Source organism: Mus musculus, chromosome 1 (genome assembly GCF_000001635.26).
Source record: "Mus musculus strain C57BL/6J chromosome 1, GRCm38.p6 C57BL/6J".
Taxonomy (NCBI): Eukaryota; Metazoa; Chordata; class Mammalia; order Rodentia; family Muridae; genus Mus; species Mus musculus.
Genome location: NC_000067.6, coordinates 155,990,013 through 156,009,710, shown reverse-complemented (window position 1 = coordinate 156,009,710; position 19,698 = coordinate 155,990,013). Strand labels below are relative to the sequence as shown.

The 19,698-nt window shown below is 43.3% G+C and overlaps 1 protein-coding gene across 4 annotated transcripts in view; it reads left to right on the top strand.

Moving 5' to 3' along the window:
- Positions 1-5,112, top strand: part of Tor1aip1 (torsin A interacting protein 1) — a 31,882-nt gene extending 26,770 nt beyond the window's left edge. For 3 of the 4 annotated variants that reach the window (NM_144791.2, NM_001160018.1, NM_001160019.1), the window contains one exon: positions 2,002-5,112. In NM_144791.2, coding sequence (NP_659040.2) covers positions 2,002-2,786 — 785 coding nt within the window. In that variant the 3' untranslated portion in view covers positions 2,787-5,112. The remainder of the gene's footprint in view (positions 1-2,001) is intronic. The other variant, XM_006529295.3, reaches the window with a different exon arrangement.
- The last annotated feature ends 14,586 nt before the right edge of the window (positions 5,113-19,698 follow it).

Sequence of the window (19,698 nt, the reverse complement as noted above, 5' to 3'; positions counted from 1 at the left end):
GGGCCTCACACATACTAGATAGACATTTATACCAAGTTACACCATGCCCCAGCCCAAGGACTAAGGTGGAACAAAATTCATTTAGCTATAGGTGGAACAACAATATGAACTAAGCAGTACCCCGGAGCTCTTGTCTCTAGCTGCATATGTATCAAAAGATGGCCTTAGTTGGCCATCACTGGAAAAAGAGGCTCATTGGACTTGCAAACTTTATATGCCCCAGTACAGGGGAACGCAAGGGCCAAAAAGGTGGAGTGGGTGGGTTGAGGAGTGGGGGGGTGGGTATGGAGGACTTTTGGGATAGCATTGGGAAATGTAAATGAGGAAAACACCTAATTAAAAAAAAAATCATTTAGCTACTTCATGAAGGGTAGTCTTAATGAAACAGGTTCTTTCTCTCTCCCTTTAAATTTCAGTACACTTATGTAGTGTGTATGTGGGTGTGTGGGTGTAGGTCAAAGGACAGGTTTCAGTGGCACCTTTGCCTGCTGAGCCATCTCACCAGCCCTTCTCCTAATTGTTGGTTTGGTTGGTTTTGGTTTTGGTTTTAGTTTTGGTTTGAAACAGTGTTTGTCTGCGTAGCTCTGGCTGGTCTGGAACTCACAGAAACTTAACTTGCCTCCTGAGTGCTGGGATTAATAACACCTGGCATCTGCCATTCATTTTTAACCTCTAATGGTATCAGAGAAAACTACAATGACTGTGCTAAGACAGCTAAGTCAGTCCCCAGTGAGCCCTGCCTCATCACCTGAAGATTTCCCATGTTAGCTGATTCACCACCAGGACAAGTATCACCCGTGCAAAAAACAAAAATGTCTTACTGTCAACTTTAGGGATCATACCTACCAAGTAGTGTTTCAGATAGCTTCAGGCTGTACCCTGAGATCTGCTGCTCCAAAAGATTCCTAGTACTTCTATTTACTAAAGTAATAAGGAAAAGGTTCGGAAGTGGATTTATTGGTAAGTGAAGTGATCTACAAAATTGCTGTAGAAGTGGAAAAGCATTCTGTAAACGAAATAACGTAATTATCTCCAGTAATATGGACAGGTTCAGTGCCAGAGTTGTACACTGTCGGCCTGCATGCCACAAAGGAAGCTATCAGTACGGTGAATTCACGTGGACTAGTACACATGCTGCCGTAGCATATGGAAAGCATACTGAACCTTGTTTATGTACTTGAGAAATACTCTATCCTGGGTAGGTGGCCATGTTAACTGCTGGGCTTCTGGATTGAGCAGTGCTTTATAAAGCAGCCATTATTTACTTCCTACCTATTAGAAAATGCTCCTAAGTCTTGTTTTATAAAGTTTTACTTCTGAAGTTATGTGTATGCAATTTGGTATTTAAATTAATTTTCTTTAGAAACCATTGTATTTTTTTAGATTTGTGATATATATCCATAACTTAGGCATTTGAGCTTTTATTGAACAGTATATTTATTTATTTATTTTTTTTTTTTCCGAGACAGGGTTTCTCTGTATAGCCCTAGCTGTCCTGGAACTCACTTTGTAGACCAGGCTGGCCTCGAACTCAGAAATCCACCTGCCTCTGCCTCCTGAGTGCTGGGATTAAAGGCGTGTGCCACCACGCCCGGCTTATATTTCTTAAGGAAAAAAAAAAAACACATTACCAGTTCCCCCTTTTTAAAGTTCTCCCTCTTAGTCAGACATAGTCAGACACACCTTTAATGCCAGCACTCAAGAGGCAGAGGCAGTGAGTTTGACACTAACCTGTTCTCCATGCTGAGTTCTGGGCAAAGGCATGCATGGGACTGCAGATCCAGCTCAGCAGTTAAGAACATGCACTTCTCATGCAGGGGACCCAGTTTATCCCAGCACCTGTCAGGGGCTCACAGTCGTCACCTGGGACTATAACTCTAGGAGGTTCCATTACACTCAGCCTCTGTATCCACACATACATACATATACACACAAAAAGAAATCACTCCCCCTTGAATCTAAGAAAATGTGACATGTATGACTTTTTTTTTTTCTGAGCAGAATCGGCTATCCATCACCCAAATGAACCTTCTGTCAAGATAAAGTGGTGGCTGCTGGGACTTGTTGCCATCCTTGCAGTGGGACTATTTTGGTTCTTTCATACCCCTGCAGTGGAAACCACTGCCGTTCAAGAATTCCAGAACCAGATGAAGCAACTCCAGTCTAAGTACCAGAGTCAAAACGAGAAGCTGTGGAAGAGAGGCACCACCTTCCTAGAAAAACATCTGAATAGCTCCCTCCCTCGGCCCCAGCCTGCCATCCTGTTGCTCACTGCAGCTCAAGATGCTGCAGAAGTGCTCAAGTGTCTGAGTGAACAAATTGCCGACGCCTACTCCTCCTTCCGTAGTGTCCGTGCCATCCGGATTGACGGGGCAGGTAAAGCTGCTCAGGACAGTGACCTCGTTAAGCATGAAGTCGATCAGGAGCTGACTGATGGATTTAAAAATGGCCAGAATGCAGCTGTGGTACACCGCTTCGAATCCCTGCCTGCTGGCTCAACCTTGATCTTCTATAAATACTGTGACCATGAAAATGCAGCCTTCAAAGATGTAGCCCTCGTCCTGACTGTACTGTTGGAGGAGAAGACGCTGGAAGCCAGTTTAGGCCTAAAGGAAATTGAAGAGAAAGTGAGGGATTTCCTTAAAGTCAAGTTCACCAGCTCTAGCACTGCCAGCTCCTACAACCACATGGACCCAGACAAGCTGAATGGGCTCTGGAGCCGCATCTCCCACCTCGTGCTGCCTGTGCAGCCTGAGAACACTCTGAAAGCAGGCAGCTGCTTATGAGGGAGAGAAGCGGAAAGCCATCTCGGGTTTGAGCGGTTTTGAGACCTTGTAACCAGAGATGGAATTTGGAACAGTTTTTGAAAACTGGTTTCTTTTTAAAGGAAGTAAAGTTCATACATAAAAGTGGAATAACTAAATCATTAACCAGCCTAATTATCTGTGATTTGAGAGAATTGTTTCTCTATTTCCACTCTGAACCATGTTCAAGGTATTTAGCATAGTGTACAGTATATGCAATTCCCGAGTGTCTGCCTTGATTCTGGCCGAATCATTCTTGCTGTGGTGTGGCCAGTGAGAAGGGCTAGGTTCCTCTTTCAAAGAATCAGCTCTATAGTTAACTTTGGATTTACTTGTGTTTGTGACCTTATTAATGGCTGACAGCTCCCTAATTGTAGCTGTGGATTCCCCATATTTTTTCTCTCATACCATTTAAATGTGTGATCCTTAGCTGCTGCCTATAAAAACAGAACTGGATGTGCGGTTTAGCCAGCCCCTCCCTCACTGGTTTTTAGAGAGGGGAGGAGGGATTTGGAGGTAGAAAGAGAAGAGAAATTGTTCAATAGAGAAGGAAAAGGAAGAAGGGAAAAAAGATAGTTGCAAGCTGGGCATGGTAAACCACGCCTGTGATCTGTCTCAGTATTGTCTCAGGAGAGTCAGGAGGAACAGAAGTTCAAGGCCAGCCTCATCTAGTTAGTTGGGTTTTCTGCCACCCTGGGTTACGTAAGACACTGTCTTTAAAAAAAAAATTTAAAACTCGAAACTTTACTTTTTAAAAAAAGAAACATAAACGTGACAAGAAGCCTGTGAGGGGTAGTCACGCAGGCACGCCTAGGCGGCGGCCTCTAACTGTTACAGTTTGCCCTTTCTGTTTGTGTTCTTGTGTGAGGCTAAAGCTCAGTGGCGGAGCATTAGCCCAGCCTGTGCAATACCCTGGATTCAGTACCCAGCATTCCACACGCCTGTCATCTCGGCACTCACTCATCACATTGCGGTTGGAGTATCTTGAATTGAAAGCCAGCCTGGAGTATATATATATCAAGACCCTAATTCAACCCCACTCCCCAGTAAAAAAAGAGTGCCATGGTCCTCCCAAGATTTTTTAAGCTTGTATATTATGCAGTGTATTTCCTTACTTAGCTCTTATCAATTTGAAAGGTAGGCAGATTCAAAGCATTCTCTTTGATAATACCTGACAGTTTTTGTCCTAAAGAAAATATAGTTTCTGGTACATCCTCAACTTGATGGTTTGGGATTTTTTAAATTATTATTATTATTACTATTATTATTTAATTTTTTTACTTTTTGCCGATACTAGGAATTGAACCTGAGATCCCACACCAGCTGGTCACGTGTTCTCCTGGTGACCATCCCCTAGCAGTAGAAACACATTTTGAAGTCAGGTAACTCATGTCTACAATGCCAGCACTTGGGAAGTTGAAGAAGAAGCCATTGTTAGCTGTATAGTGAGTTTCAAGCCAGCTTGCCTGGGCTGTAGGATGAAGTACTGCCTCTACACCCACTATCCCCCTCCCTGCCCCCCAATACACAACCACCCCCACTACCCCCCTTCCCACCCCTCTGACCCCTACCCCTGTCTCCACACCTACTACCTCCCTCCCCCCCATCTCCACAGCCAATACCCACCCCCCCAATACACAACACAGAGATAGCTTCAAAATTGGTAAACAGTTCTCTGCTGGGCTGTTGAAGAGAACTTCATTTTCTCTGTACATGAGTACTGGAAGTCTGGGAGTGGTGGTCCATAACAAATAGAGATATACTATGCACATGATCATTTTGTCGAGTGAGTACCTCAAGCCAAAAGAGTGAACCTTACCACACGTGAAGAACAGCGGACCTAGGTCTCTATTGCTCGAGTATTTTAGAGTTTTTTGCATTTATAACTAGGTATTCTCATCTGTCCGCTGCTGTTTTGTTTTCTACTCTTAACAATTCTAGATGCACCTTGAGTTCTTCTCCATAGACATCTAAATGAGAATACTACTTTAGAGTCCTAGTCAACTGTTCTTTACCCACTGGGAGTCTCATGGTGGGTGGTAAGATTTGTATTACTATCTGTTTCGGTCAGGTCAGACTGATAAGATTCTCATTTTGTAAAGAATTATAAAAAAGTTTTTGAAAGTCTTTATTTTTTACATACATATCATAAGGAAATAGAAATGTCTTATATTCCACTGACTTAAATAAATTTCTTTTATCTTTCAGAAAAAAAACAATTGTAGCAGTTAATGTGTAAAAAGCTTTTAAAAGCTATTTTAGTAATTTAAATAAATTTACTTTTTGGGTTTGTATTCTGTATGTTATAAACTTAATGATTTACAAGCCTGGTTTTTTGTTTTTTGTTTTTGTTTTTGTTTTTGTTTTTTCTGGTTTTTCGAGATAGGGTTTCTCTGTGTAGCCCTGGCTGTCCTGGAACTCACTTTGTAGACCAGGCTGGCCTCAAACTCAGAAATCCACCTGCCTCTGCCTCCTGCTGGGATTAAAAGCGTGCGCCACCACGCCCGGCTCTACAAACCTGTTTTACTTAATCCAACTCTTTCTTTGGAAAATTTAATGACCTTGGCTAAGAGAAGCTCAGGCCAAAAAAATATATTGCTTAGAGACAGAGTAACCATGATTTCTTTTTTACTTTTTTTTTTTTACTCCATGTATTTTGAATTATCATCCAAGTAGAGTTGCATTAGTATCTTGATTTCTCATGAGTTCCTGAAGCAGAGTTCGTGTTTAATTGCCTCTGAAAGAACCTATCTGGATTTCCTTTTTCTATTCACTCCCTCTCATTTTTAATGCCACATTGTGTTTGAGTGAGTGTGTGTGTGTGTGTGTGTGTGTGTGTGTGTGTATTGTGCTTTATACAGAATAGGTCTTTCGGCTCGTACACCCATAATCCAGTTTTCACTGTACCAGAGAACGTGTACTCAAGGATGTCTCCACCCGACCCTCTCTGGCGGCAGCACTTGAGCAAGGCCCGCACCTCCTCTGGGCTGCACGGTAAAGCTGACTATGTTGGGGGGGGTGTGGACATGATTGTGGGAGAGCAGACCCCCACCCCTCTGCTGGCATGGGCTCAGGCGGGATGGCCCCTCTCTCCTGCCCCTTGCTGGCTACAGGACTCTGGGGAGCACAGCGCTGGAGAGCTGGCCCTTGACAGCCGCGGCACTTGGGTGAGCTGGCTCCACCCCTAACCCTTACACAAGGCAGTTCTGGAGAGCTGGTCTGGCTCACTACCAGCTGCTGCAGGCAGATCTGGCCTTTGCCCCTTGCTTGGCCAAAGTAGAAAAGCTGACCCTGGTATGGGCACAGAGACCTGGTGGGCTGTCCAACTCAGCTATTACCAAGGCTCAGATCCAAGGCTTTGAGTTGGCCCACCCCAGCATCTACCCATCTATGAGCTGTTGGAGCATTGTGAAAGGGCCAGTCCTGCAGATTGAAAGCTGCAGGATCTCCATGACACAGGGCAACAATAGGATATCAAAGAGGAGATCTAGTCAAAATCCAGTGCTGAAAGTGTAGGAAAAAATACCAAAAGCCAGAGGGCCTGAACCTGACCAATGACTCATTGCCAGGAACCTTTGCAAGTAGAGCTGTTTGGGCAAAGGAGTGCACTGTGGGACACACTGCAGCTTCAGTGAGATGTTTTGTTTTGTTTTGTTTTTTGTTTTGTTTTGTTTTTTGTTTTGTTTTAGAGGTGAGGTTGTAAGCGCAGAAGGCAAATATGGAGGAGTGGGATTAGGGTGCGTGATGTGAAACTTAAAAAGGGTTTTTTTTTTTACATTTTAAATGTATTTTTATTATATATTTATTTTATTTATTTTATGTGAACATACACATGCCTCAGTACTCATGAAATAGTAGATCTGAGTATAAGTTGGAGGTTTTTTCTCTTACCATGTGGGCTTCGGGGATCTAACTCAGTTCAGGCTTGGTGGCAACCGCCTATACCTGCTGAGCCATCTCAACAGCCCTGGTTACCTGTTAGGTCAAGAACATAACACACTTGCCTGGCGTGCACATGGCCCTGGGTTCTGCCCTCAGCACCTATTCAGGAACTGAGTAAGTGAAAGGAGAGTGGCTCCCTGGGCATTTGAGGTCAGCCTCGGCTAAGCAGAGTCAGTATCTCCTGAGAACCAGGGTGGGAGTGTGGTTCAGTGGGAGGACACTTGCCTCGCACCTGTGAGCCTCTTGGTTCACTCCTCCTGTACTGCAAAAGGAAAAGCACAAGCGAGCGGGTTTGTCAGGGCCTAAGCTCTACTCTGTTCACACCTCCAATCCTTTCAAGGGAGAGGTTAAGTCAGCAGCGTGGAAGAGGGAACTGCAGGCTCCAGAAACTGAGCACGTGACTTTGATCGGCAGTAGTAATCCTCGCCCAAGAATTTTACAGTCCAATATCAGCTTTACAGTTTTTTTTAAAATTTGCTTCCCTTCTTTCAATTGCCTCTACAGTTTTTCTAATTCTCAAAACTGAAAGTCAGCTGACTTTCATTCAGTAAGAACTCACAGAGATGAAAGTTTGCATATTTCGTGTCATTGATCAGTGCCTAAGCTGAAACTGTGATCTCACTAAGTATCCTTTGTGTTGGTTTACGTAAACCTGGAGTTCTCATAAGCGTAATGGCAACGATGAGGCTGGTGTGCTTCATTGTCCTTACCAAGGTCACAGCGTGTGAATGAGTCTGAGTAGTCTTTTCCTAAGGAAGACTTTACTGGCCTACGCAAGAACCCTGTGGTACAGGATGCTCTTGCTAGGTAGGGAAAGTATAGGCTCACCTGTGCAAACCCAGGGAAAAACGTATACTCCACACTATGGACAGGATGTTTGGCCTCTTAGCTCTTACATGTTCTTAGATTCTTGGACACTACTTCCTCTTTTCCTGGCTTCATTTCTCCACCCTCATTGCTTGGCTAAGATTTTTTTTTTAAGATTTATTTATTTATTATATGTGAGTATACCATAGCTGTCTTCAGACACTCCAGAAGAGAGAGTCAGATCTCATTACAGATGGTTGTGTGCTACCTTTTGGTTGCTGGGATTTGAACTCAGGACCTTAGGTAGAGCAGTCAGTGCTCTTAACTGCTGAGCCATCTCTCCAGCCTTGCTTGGCTAAGTTTTTAATTTGTTTCTAAGGCCTTAGATTTATAAGTCTTACATGAGATCTTCTCCTATTCCCCTAATACTGTTGGAAGTACTGTGTGTGTGTGTGTGTGTGTGTGTGTGTGTGTGTGTGTGTGTGTGTGTGTGTGTGAGAGAGAGAGAGAGAGAGAGAGAGACTTAGGATTACCTGCATATGTATGTATAACTTAAAACCTTTTTTTGTTGGTTTTTTTTTTTTGTTTTTGTTTTTCGAGACAGGGTTTCTCTGTGTAGCCCTGGCTGTCCTGGAACTCACTCTGTAGACCAGGCTGCCCTCAAACTCAGAAATCCACCTGCCTCTGCCTCCCGAGTGCTGGGATCAAAGGCTTGCGCCACCACGCCCGGCTATAACTTAAAACCTTAAGAAACCTTTATAATCCTGGAAAGAAGCCGTGGTGGAAAGTGGAAAGTTCCTGGGTTAAGTGGGTTATTTGGAGGCTGGCAAACATCCATCACAAGTGTCATGAGACAGCCAGAAATGCTCCTGATGAAAAGCAGCTTCCATAGGCTCCCGACTGAGCCTGGGCCAGAGCCTGATGCTGTCCCCACTCAAACCTGTCTTGAGGAGTGAATGAATCACTCTTAAGGATTCGTCTGACTGGTAGAGGTATATTCTGCTTTTCCTGACTGAGTCTCTCAAGCTGATTAAAGTGGTAGGCCCTTTGTGTTCTCATTTATCCTGCAGTGCACTCCTGAGTGTGGACTTCCACTGCCATTTGCAGAAAGCGGGAAGTGGTAATAGATTAATGGTGGTAATCACATTGTGTACCCCCCCCCCCGTACACATTTATAGTTCCAAAATCTCAAGAGACTGAGGGGGGATTGCTGGATCCCAAGAGTTCAGTGCTGGGCTAGGCAATATAGTGAGACCTTGTCTATTAAAAATTAAAATTTAGGGGCTCGAGAGTTCACTCAGTAGTCAAAAGCACTTGCTGTTCTTGCAAAAGACCCAGGTTCAATCCCAGTGCTGATGTGGAGGCTCACGGCTTTCTTAGGCACCAAGCATGTATGTGGTACACATATACATGCAGGCAAAATGCTCATACAAAGTAAAACAAATCTTTAAAAAAGAAGAAAAGTAAGCTGGGCGTGGTGGCACACGCCTTTAATCCCAGCACTCGGGAGGCAGAGGCAGGTGGATTTCTGGGTTCGAGGCCAGCCTGGTCTACAGAATGAGTTCCAGGACAGCCAGGACTACACAGAAAAACCCTATCTCGAAAAAAAAAAAGTATTTTTTTAAATAAAAGTTTATTTATTTTTTAAATAAAAGTTCAATTTGTTGACTAAAAGAGCAAGCTTTACCATAATCAGCTTTACCTAAGTAGAGTGTATCTTTTTGGTTCTGTGGTTTTTTTTTCCTGTTCTTAAACTATTTCAGACAATTAAAATGAAGGAAATTCTTCAAACAACATTATCCTGAGACTAGACTCAGGAAAAGACACAACAATAAAAAACAAAACAGCACGCACCAGTATCCCTGATAAATTGGTGAGGACCACTACTAAATCAAATCTAGCAGCATAAAAAAAGATGATACACCAAGATACACACACACAAAGATGATACACCAAGATCAGCCAGGAATTGTCCCAGGGATGCAGGAGCAGTTCAATATATGAAAACAAAAAGTGCCATACCATCAACACAGTGACATAAACCACAATCATTTCAGTCAGATACAGAAAAAAAATCATTTCACAAAATTCTGCTAGTATGTTTATTCACACCTGTAATCCCAGCACTGTAGTAGGGGGATTGCTGTGACTTCCAGGACAGATTGGGTTACAAAGTGAGACCCTGTCTCAAAAACCAAAAGTAAATAAATTCAAAATTCTTTCATAATAAAAACCCCTCCAAAGCTTAGGTATGAAGGAATACATCGGGATAAAGGCTGTAGATGACAAAGCCAGTATGACAGGGGACACCTCAGATCATCCCCTCTAAAATTAAGAATGAGACATGCATACTTTCATTATCTTGTTAAATATAATACTGAAATCTGATCCAGGGCAATGTAATGAGATAAATGACAGGAGTCCAAATAGGAAGGAGGAGGTGAGACTATCGTGTTCAAACACATCATGGCTTTGAGGAAAAAAACAACATTCCACCAAAAATTACTCTTAGAACCCATCAATTCATTGAGTTTGTGGAATACAAAAAAGTACAAATAAATTTTGTAATACACCAATAAGAAACTGTTAAGGACTTAAAAAATTCCATTCAATTCATTATAATTTCAAAACAGACACACACACACACCGGGGGAGGGGGGAGGAAGAGAGGGGAGAGAGAACAAATTCAACCAAGGAATGAATGGCCTCGAGTGACCCAGGTTGTGGGTATACTCCCCTGGAAGAGCAGCTGCATAGCACACACAACTCTTGCATTCAGTCCTCAGTAGAGCAACAAACAAACCAAATTAACCAACGAAAGGCATCCCACATTCATGGACTGAAAGAACGCTGATAAAACGTCTACACTGCCCAAAGTAGTCTGCAGAGCCAGTACAGTTCTACCAAGGTACTCAAGACTTCCTTCGTAGAAATAGAAAACAGATGCAAGTGTGTGGGGGTATGGAGGGCGGAATGGCTAAATGACTAACTGGAGTGATACAAAGGCTCAGCCTGTCAGCCTCACTGCAATGGGCTGTTAGATTTCATTCTCCCCTCTTGCTTCCTTTTCCATCCCTCGACAGGTATTGGTGTGGGAGATGCCTAATAAACACATGAAATGAATGTACACATTAAATTTGGAGTTAGTGGGATGGCTTTGAAGTGCTTATTGTGCAAGTGTGAGGACCTGAGTTCAAATCCCCAGCACCCATGTAAAAGCCCAGCCCAGTGTGAGGTGCACCTGTCAATCCCAGGGCTGGAGAGATGGAGACAGAAGGCTCCCTGGAACTTCTGGGCCAGCTAGTCTAGTCCATTAGTAAGATTCAGGTTCAGTGAGAAACATAAAAATATAAGGTAGAGAGTGACCGAGGAAGAGACCTGGAGTTGACCTCTGGCCTCCACACGCATACACACACATGACCCACATGCCTAAAACATAACAACAGTAAAAAAACAAAACCACATTATTTTGTTTCATGGTTGTGGATGTTGCAACCACTGGAGTCCAGTGGATGGTGGTGAGGGAGGCTTCCATACTGCTCTAATCGTGCGACTGCCCAGGTCCACAGGCATACTGCGTGACACAAAATAGAGGATCCCAGCAAACTAGTGGAATCTCAGAATGGGCCCGGAACAGGGCGCTGGCTGCTTCCCCTGTCTTTATGGAAGTCCTCTCCAGTGCTGGCAGCCTGGCACCACCTCATAGTGCCAGTGGGATGGTTGGCCACTCCCGAGCTCCTGTACTCCCCATTGGCCCAAAGGCTGTATATAAATGCTTGCTGCTGCACAGTACAGTATCTGCTCCTGGATGCTGGTTTCCTGGAGTCTGTGTCCTGGGTTCATGACTCTGCCTCCCTCACCCCCTCCTGGATCCCAGTTCCCTCACACAATCTGAGTCTCAAAGAAGCAATTTATTTGTGTCCTATTTCAAACTTAGTGTAGCATGTAAATGGAGTGTCATTAAAGCTTATTATTTAATATGGGCCAAGTGCCGCTCAAGGTGGCATACATATAGTATCACACTTAATCTTTCTAGCTTTTCAAATAAATATGTCCTTGCTGAAGAGAACGAAACAGGGCAAAATGATTCTTAGGACGGAGGCCATTGCTGCCCAAGTTCAATCCTCAGGTCCCACAGGTTCTCCAACCTCCACAAGCACCACACTAAATAAACACAAATGTTAAGTGGGGGCTAGTGCTAGAGAGAGTTCACACGTTTTAAGAGCACCGGCTTCTTCCAGAGGACCCAGGTTTGATTCCTATCACCCACATAGGAGCCCATAACTGTAACTGTAGTCCCTAGGGGATACAATGCCTTCTAGTCTCCATATGCAACAGGCATGCATGTGGTCTATAGACATACATGCAGGCAAACCATACACACATACAAAATAATCATTTAAAGTAAGACAATTTAGCTGGGCATGGTGGTGCACACATTTAATCCCAGAATTCCAGAGGCAGAGGCAAGTAAGTAGATAGATCTCTGTGTGTTCAAGGCCAGCCTGATCTACACAGTGAGTTCCAGGCCAGCCTGTGTAGTGAGACTAACCTGCGGGAGAATTTATAAATAAAAGGGAAAAAATACAAAGAACCAGGGATGGAGAGGTAAATCAGCAGTCGAGAGTGTTTGCTACTGTGTCAAAGGATCAGAGTTCAATTCCTAGCAATCCAGGGATTTGTCACCCACACATGTGCATATATATGCACAAATATATACACATTTTTTAAAAAAAAGTTTTGTTTTGTTTTGTTTTTGTTTTTTGAGACAGGGTTTCCCTGTATAGTCCTAGCTGTCCTGGAACTCTCTTTGTAGACCATGCTGGCCTCGAACTCAGAGATCCGCCTGCCTCTGCCTCCCCAAGTGCTGGCATGAAAGGCGTGCACCACCACCACCTGGAAATACCTGCTATTCTTAAGGAGCAAAGCCAATAATAAGCCATAGCTTATAAATCATGAACATGGAGCAGGTATAATTTGATAACAAAAAAAAAAAAAAGATGGTTTCTGGACTAGCTGATGAAACCTTCAGCCTTCTATCCTTGTGTATGCCTGATGATAAAGCTTGGAATTCTGATAGAAAGAATCCCTTCCTACTGAGACAGTCCTACTGAGATTCTAATTTCCTAATCTAGATCCAATTACATTTTGGTATAGCACTATGCTCTGAGCAAAATGCCACCATTTTCAGGAGTTCTGATGGGCAGTTTGCAAAATACAGCTGGGCCTATTTCTTGACTATTTACTCCCCTTCTTAGGGAGGAGCAGGGAGGTCATGACACCCTACCTGAGTATCCAGCTATCCCTCTCAACTGGCTGTATGTACTTCTGCCCTAATTGCTTGTGGCCTTGGGAGAGGATCTAGGGTTTGTAGGTGAGGGAGGATGGGAGCATGGGGAAACCATCACCTCTGCTGAGTGCCACAGGCTACTATGGCTGCTTTAAGGTCACCTACACTCCTACTGGTAACCTCTTACCCATTGCTCTGTGAGTAAAGCTAATAAAGTCCTGTGTTCCCCTGGTAAATCTTGGTGGAATTTCACTTCAGTTTGTCACTGGGACCCAAGGAAGAGGGGCAGACGTTTTTTACATCTCTACCAGGAAAAGCATTTCAGCAACACATTTGATGATATTTAGTCTCTCTCAATGCTGATTCTATAAAATTGTCGAAAGCTACTATAGTTGAAATTACTGTAAAGCCCAAGGTATTTTGTTTGAGATCTCCTCTGAAAAGGATCTGTAGCTCTTGTAACCCATGATCTGTCCAATGGATATTTTAAGCTGTGTTTGAATAGTGTAAACTGCTTTAAAAAAAAAAAAGCATCCCTGGGGCTGGGAGATGGCTCAGCCAGTAGTGTCTGCCCTGCAAACCTGAGGACTAGGGACTGGGTCCCAGCACCTATGTAAAAGCTGGCCCATACGGGCTGTTGTGGCTCACCCCTTCAATGCACTTGGGAGGCAGAGAGGCAGGTGGATCTCTGTAAAACAGAGGCCAGCCTGGTCTACAGAGCAAGTTTCAGGACAGCCAGAGCTACACAGAGAAACCCTGTCTCTTAAAAAAAAAAGAAAAAGAAAAGAAAAGAAAAAAAGCTGGCCCACATCACCTTGTCTTCAACCTACATACACACAGACACACACACACACACACACACACACACACACACACACACACACCAGCTTACTAGACAGTTTGCCAATGAAATCTTCTCCTTTAGAAATAAAATAAGGTTTTCTGTTATTAACTGGCAGGTTCTAAAGACCAAAGGTGCCCCTCTGAAATATTTTTATTAGCTGTAGATAAGCACGTTGACAGATACAGAGAGGACAAAGTACTTTTGCTCTTGAGAAACATAGCCAACTTCTTATCTCTGACTTCACCTCTAAGTTTTGTTATTCAGTCAGCGGCTATTTATTTTTCCCCTCTCATTATCTGGTCATTCCCAAGGTGACCCTTTGACCTTCACAGCCTTCCCACTTTCCCAAAGAGACCCACATGTCTTAGTTGGACTATCAATGGAGCATAGCTTTACATCTAGGTAAGTAACCCTCTCCTTCCTATCCCATTTCTCATCACCTTGTAATGATGACACGGACACAGGCAGGGTGGCGACTCAGCCTACGAGACGCTGCCCACCAAGACTTGTGACTTGAACTCTAGCCACATAGTAGAAGAAGAGAACCCACTCCCGTGGGTTGTTGTCTGACCACACTCAAGGCATGGCAGTGCATCCCCACAGTTAAACACAGGATTAAACAAACACAAAATTTTCAATTAAAATTTTTAAAAAGAAAAGAGATGAATATCAACATTGATGGCAGTGTCCATATCTACCTTAAATCTTACACAGTGCAGACAGGAAAATGTATACATGCTATAAATCATATTCTCTATTGTCCTTATAGTCTTCTTTCTTAAGCTTATTCACTAGCGATGGCTCAGCTGTTAAAGGCTAGGCTCACAACCAAAAATTATCTTATAATGTGAAATAAATTACACACAAGCAGGAGGAATGAATGCCTGGAACAAACTAATTCTATGTAGCGCTCCTGAGTAGCATTTCTCCTAATTAGAAAACTGTTTAAGGACTTTTTTTTATTTAATTTTTTTAATCTTAAACACAAGCACAAGAGTTCTGGGAATAAAAACTAACCCTAAAGCCTACATTAATAATTTCTTCAAAGCATCAATTCTATTGAGAACATGAATGGCACAATAAAAGTACCTAGGGAGTATATCTATAAACGAATAAGTCAGAAAGCAAATTGAAGAAATGTTTGGAAATAAGGTGAGGGAATAACCAACTAGGCAGAGCCACTCCTTGGACAGGATGAGGTCATGCTGCAGATAGCAAAACCCTTCTGGTGACTTCCATCCTAAGTTCTCCAAGTGTTGTACTGACATTATCCATCAGCAAATATTACTGCCCCTCTTTCCTAGGTGGAGAACCTGAGATAGTAAGAGATTAGATGACTTGCCTTGCTTAAGCATACACAATGTGTCAGCAATGGAACCAGACATTTATTTCAGGAATGTAATCTACATTTCTGTTTGAATTACTGGGTCAGCCTTCAAAAGCCCACCAGACATTTATTGGCATACCTATTTATGCAACGTACTTTAAAAACTGATACTTATCTTCTGCAAACAATTCGGTGAAATGCTTTCGTTGTAAGTCATGGTTGGGTGTGTGTGTGTGTGTGTGTGTGTGTGTGTGTGTGTGTGTGAGAGAGAGAGAGAGAGAGAGAGAGAGAGAGAGAGAGAAATTTTGCTTGGACTCAGAGAAGTATTCACATTAAGTTTAGGTTATTTAATAAAACAAAGACTTCATCTATTTTTTTAAAAAGATTTATTTATTCATTTTATGTATGTGAGTACACTGTCACTGTCTTCAGACGCACCAGAAGAGGACATCGGATCCCATTACAGATGGTTGTGAGCTACCATGTGGTTGCGGGGAATTGAACTCAAGAGTTTCGGAAGAGCTGTCAGTGCTCTTAACTGCTGAGCCATCTTTCCAGCCCCAATTTCAGCTCTTTAATCATAGGGCCATCACGAAATTTCACCTGCTATGTTATCAGACTCTAATTACCTCCGTGTGCATGTCGTAGATTATTTTGGAGAAGGAGAAGGAAGGCACAAATCAGAGGAGTCTAGGAATTATTTTTCATCTTCTATGTCTTCCTCACTCAAACTTGGCCCTGAGAATACTTCAATCGGCATGGGAACATACAGAGAGGGAATAGGAGAGTTCTTGGTTATCACCCTTTTTAGAAACTACTACTCTGGGGCTGGAGAGATGGCTCAGCAGCTAAAAGCACTAGCCACTGTTTCAGAGGTTTGATTCCTAGCACCGACATGGTTACTCACAACCATTTCTAACAGCAGACCCAGGGTCTCATGTCCTCTTCTTCGAGGGCATTGCCCACGTATATGCAGGCAAAAACCCACACACATAAGATAAAGAAAATCCTACTCAAACTTTTGTTCTCATCCCCTATCACCTTTTTAATTATGTATTTTCTTCATTTACATTTCAAATGCTATCCCAAAAGTCCCCCATACCCTCCTAACCCCACCCCACTCCCCTCCCCACCCACTCCCACTTCTTGGCCCTGGCGTTCCCCTGTACTGGGGCATATAAAGTTTGCAAGACCAAGGGGCCTCTCTTCCCAGTGATGGCCGACTAGGCCATCTTCTGCTACATATGCAGCTAGAGACACGAGCTCCGGGGGTACTGGTTAGTTCTATTGTTGTTCCACCTATAGGGTTGCAGACCCCTTTAGCTCCTTGGGTGCTTTCTCTAGCTCCTCCATTGGGGGCCCTGTGTTCCATCCAATAGCTGACTGTGAGCATCCACTTCTGTGTTTGCCAGGCACTGGCATAGCTTCACAAAAGACAGCTATCTCAGGGTCCTTTCAGCAAAATCTTGCTGACGTATGCAATGGTGTCTGCGTTTGGAGGCTGATTATGGGATGGATCCCCGGGTGCAGCAATTCTCTAGATGGTCCATCCTTTCGTCTCAGCTCCAAACTTTGTCTCTGTAACTCCTTCCAAGGGTGTAATACCTTGGTGTGACTCTAACTATGGAAGTGAAAGATCTGTATGATAAGAACTTCAAGTCTCTGAAGAAAAATCAAAGAAGATCTCAGAAGATGGAAAGATCTATCATTTTTATATATGTGAGTTTACTGTTGCTGTCTTCAGACACCAGAAGAGGGCATCAGATCTCATTACAAATGGTTGTGAGCCATCATGTGGTTGCTGGGAATTGAACTCAGGACCTCTGGAAGAGCAGTCAGTGTTCTTAACCGCTGAGCCATCTCTCTAACTCCTATCCCCTATCATTTTTTCCTTTTTGAGGCAAGATATCATTTTGTAGCCCTTAGCTAGCCTGGGATTTACCATGTGGCTTAGGCTGGCTCTGATCTGCTTGCCTCTGACTCCCAAGTGCTTGAAGGCATATGCCACTATGCCTGGCTACTATAAATCTTTTATAATCTGTTTTATGAACACAAGCTTCCTAGTGTGCAGTTGCTTTTACTACTTCTGACAAAGAGCACAGATACTCATAAATTGTTTATATTCTAGCAATGGCACATTCTTGCGCTGAAAGCACACTGGGGTCACGGGACAAGAATCATGTGTCTTATAACTGCCTGTAAGCTCTAACTAAATTTCAAAATAGAAATTGTATATCTTTCTCCTTCATTTTGATCTCAGCTCAGAACTAAAGATATCAAAAGGAGATCCAGTGACTTTAGGACTGAGAGTGACATGCAAACATCCACAGGTGTGTGCCCCCCCCCCATCCCTCACCCCCCCCCCCCCGCCTGTGGTGGAGTGAATTTGCATCAACAGGGACCACCAGTAGACAGGACGATTTCTTACTCAGTCGTGCTTTTTGTGTAGACAAAGCACTGAAATCCATATCCCAAGTGCTTCAGGAGGAGACCCTCAGCTTTGTGTGCTCCATGGTAGAGCAGAGCAGGCCCGGGTGTGCTTCAGAAGACAGAGGTTCCAGTTCGTTCTGCCCCTAGCTAACCTCAGAGTAACCAGCAACTCACTTTTCCAAGTTCCAGCTTCCTTACCCTGAAATAGAGATGATGCACTTCCTGAGTGTTAAATTTGAGAGAATTAAACCAGACAAAGCTATAAAAATGCACATATGTGTGTGTGTGTGTGTGTGTGTGTGTGTGTGTATCAGTCATAACCATCTACATAGGCAGCAATGAAAATGAGAAAGTACTTGCATATTTGAAACTGGATTTAGTCCCATACACTACTAATCTCAGCACCAGGAAGGCAGAAGCAGGAACGTCAGGAGTTCAAAGCCATCCCTGGGTACATAGTAAGTTTGAGGCTACACTGGATTAAATAAAAGTCTCAAAAAGAAAAAAAAATACATAACTATTTATCTACCTCTGTCTGAATAATGCTTACTTTGTACAAGTTGGGTTTTTTTGTTTTTGTTTTTTCAAGACAGGATTTCTTTCCTGGCTGTCCTAGAACTAGCTCTGTAGACCAGGCTGGCCTGGAACTCCCAGAGATCTGCCTGCTTTTGCTTCCTGAATGCTGGAATTAAAGGCGTGCAGGACCATCTACCTGCTTTTTTTTTTTTAAGTATGTGTATGTGGAGATCTATCTGGAGAGACGGTTCAGTGGTTAAGAGCGCTATCTGCTCTTCCATAGGACCTGTGTTTCATTCCCAGTGTCCATAGAATGACTTACTACCATCTAGTTCCAAGACAGCTGACGCCATTTTCTGGTCTCTTCAGGCATCAGACACAAAAATGGTGCACAAACATATATGTAGACCAAACATCCATACATATAAAAATTCAAAACACAAACAATACTCGAAATGATTAAAATAAATAGTTTGTGTGCGTTTGTGGTGTGTGTGTGTGTGTGTGTGTGTGTGTGTACAAATGCAGGTTCTCTGGAAGCCTGAGCCACCCAGTTAGGTCTGCTGTGACTCAAACTCTGGTCACCTGCAGGAGCAGCAAATGTCCTTAACCACTGAGTCATCTCTCCAGCCCTTCTTGTTGTTTTGTTTTGTGTCTTTATTTTGTGGTCTGTTTTGTTTTTGAGACAGGGCCTAGCTATGTAGCCCAGGCTGCACCAGATCTCAGGGGAGATCCACCTGCCTCTGCCTCCAGGGGGGTGTGATTAAAAGCCCTCAGTCAGGACTGTCTGCTTTTGATTTGGGGTTCCGGGTTTTAGAGGCCTTGGGTCATGGCTCTCTCCTCCATTGTTTTGGGCCTGTGGGAAGGAAGAGCTTCGCAGAAGCAGGACCTTGTGAGAACTGAGACTCCTAATTTCATGGCAGCCAAGAAGCAACTGCACACGATTTTATTTCAAGTTTAATGATCTGTGCGGCCACTTAAGTTTGTAGAAAGCAGTCACAACTTCTCCACCACTCTTACTTTCAGCTGTTTGCCATCCCCCCCCCCAACTCATATTTTGTAGCATTGTTTGATGCAGTCAGATTTGTAACCAAGCGCTTGCCCGGTCCTATTTCTTGTTCAACAGGTGGAGATCATCCAGTCCTGAGATTCCGAGAGCGTTTTAGTAGCTGATAAGCCTCGTTAAAGCTTGCCGGTCTTCTGTGGGGCAGAGAACCCAGCTGCTCTTTTTCTATTTTTGGAAGGGGTGAAGAAACTCTTCTGTCGAAAGTTTAAAACTTTCCGCTGCTTCTAAGTAAACTCACTCATGGCAGAAGACAACCTGTTGGGTTCCACAAAACCCCCTTTACCGCTTCGCTTTGTTTTCTGCCTGCCTTGCTAGTGTGTATTTCATCTGTGCCATGAGGCCATAAATCTTCATTAAAATGAAAGGTAATAGAGGGACACCCTTCATTTTAAAAGCAGTTTAAGAAAACAAGGAGGTTCCCTTAGTATTGTCAATGGGATTCGTATTTGTTGTCCACTCTATTTAAAGGGGACCCCAAAAGAGAAAAGACCAAATAAACCAGCATCTCAATATTAGAAGAAGCCAATCTCTGCAGACCCATGGCAATTAAATGTAAGGAATTCATCAAAGGCTTAAAAGCATCTCAAAAGCACACGTTACAGAAGTACTTTTGCTTGTAATTAATTTGAGAAAAATAGAAAGATTTGATACTTGTGCCTAAATACTTTGGTT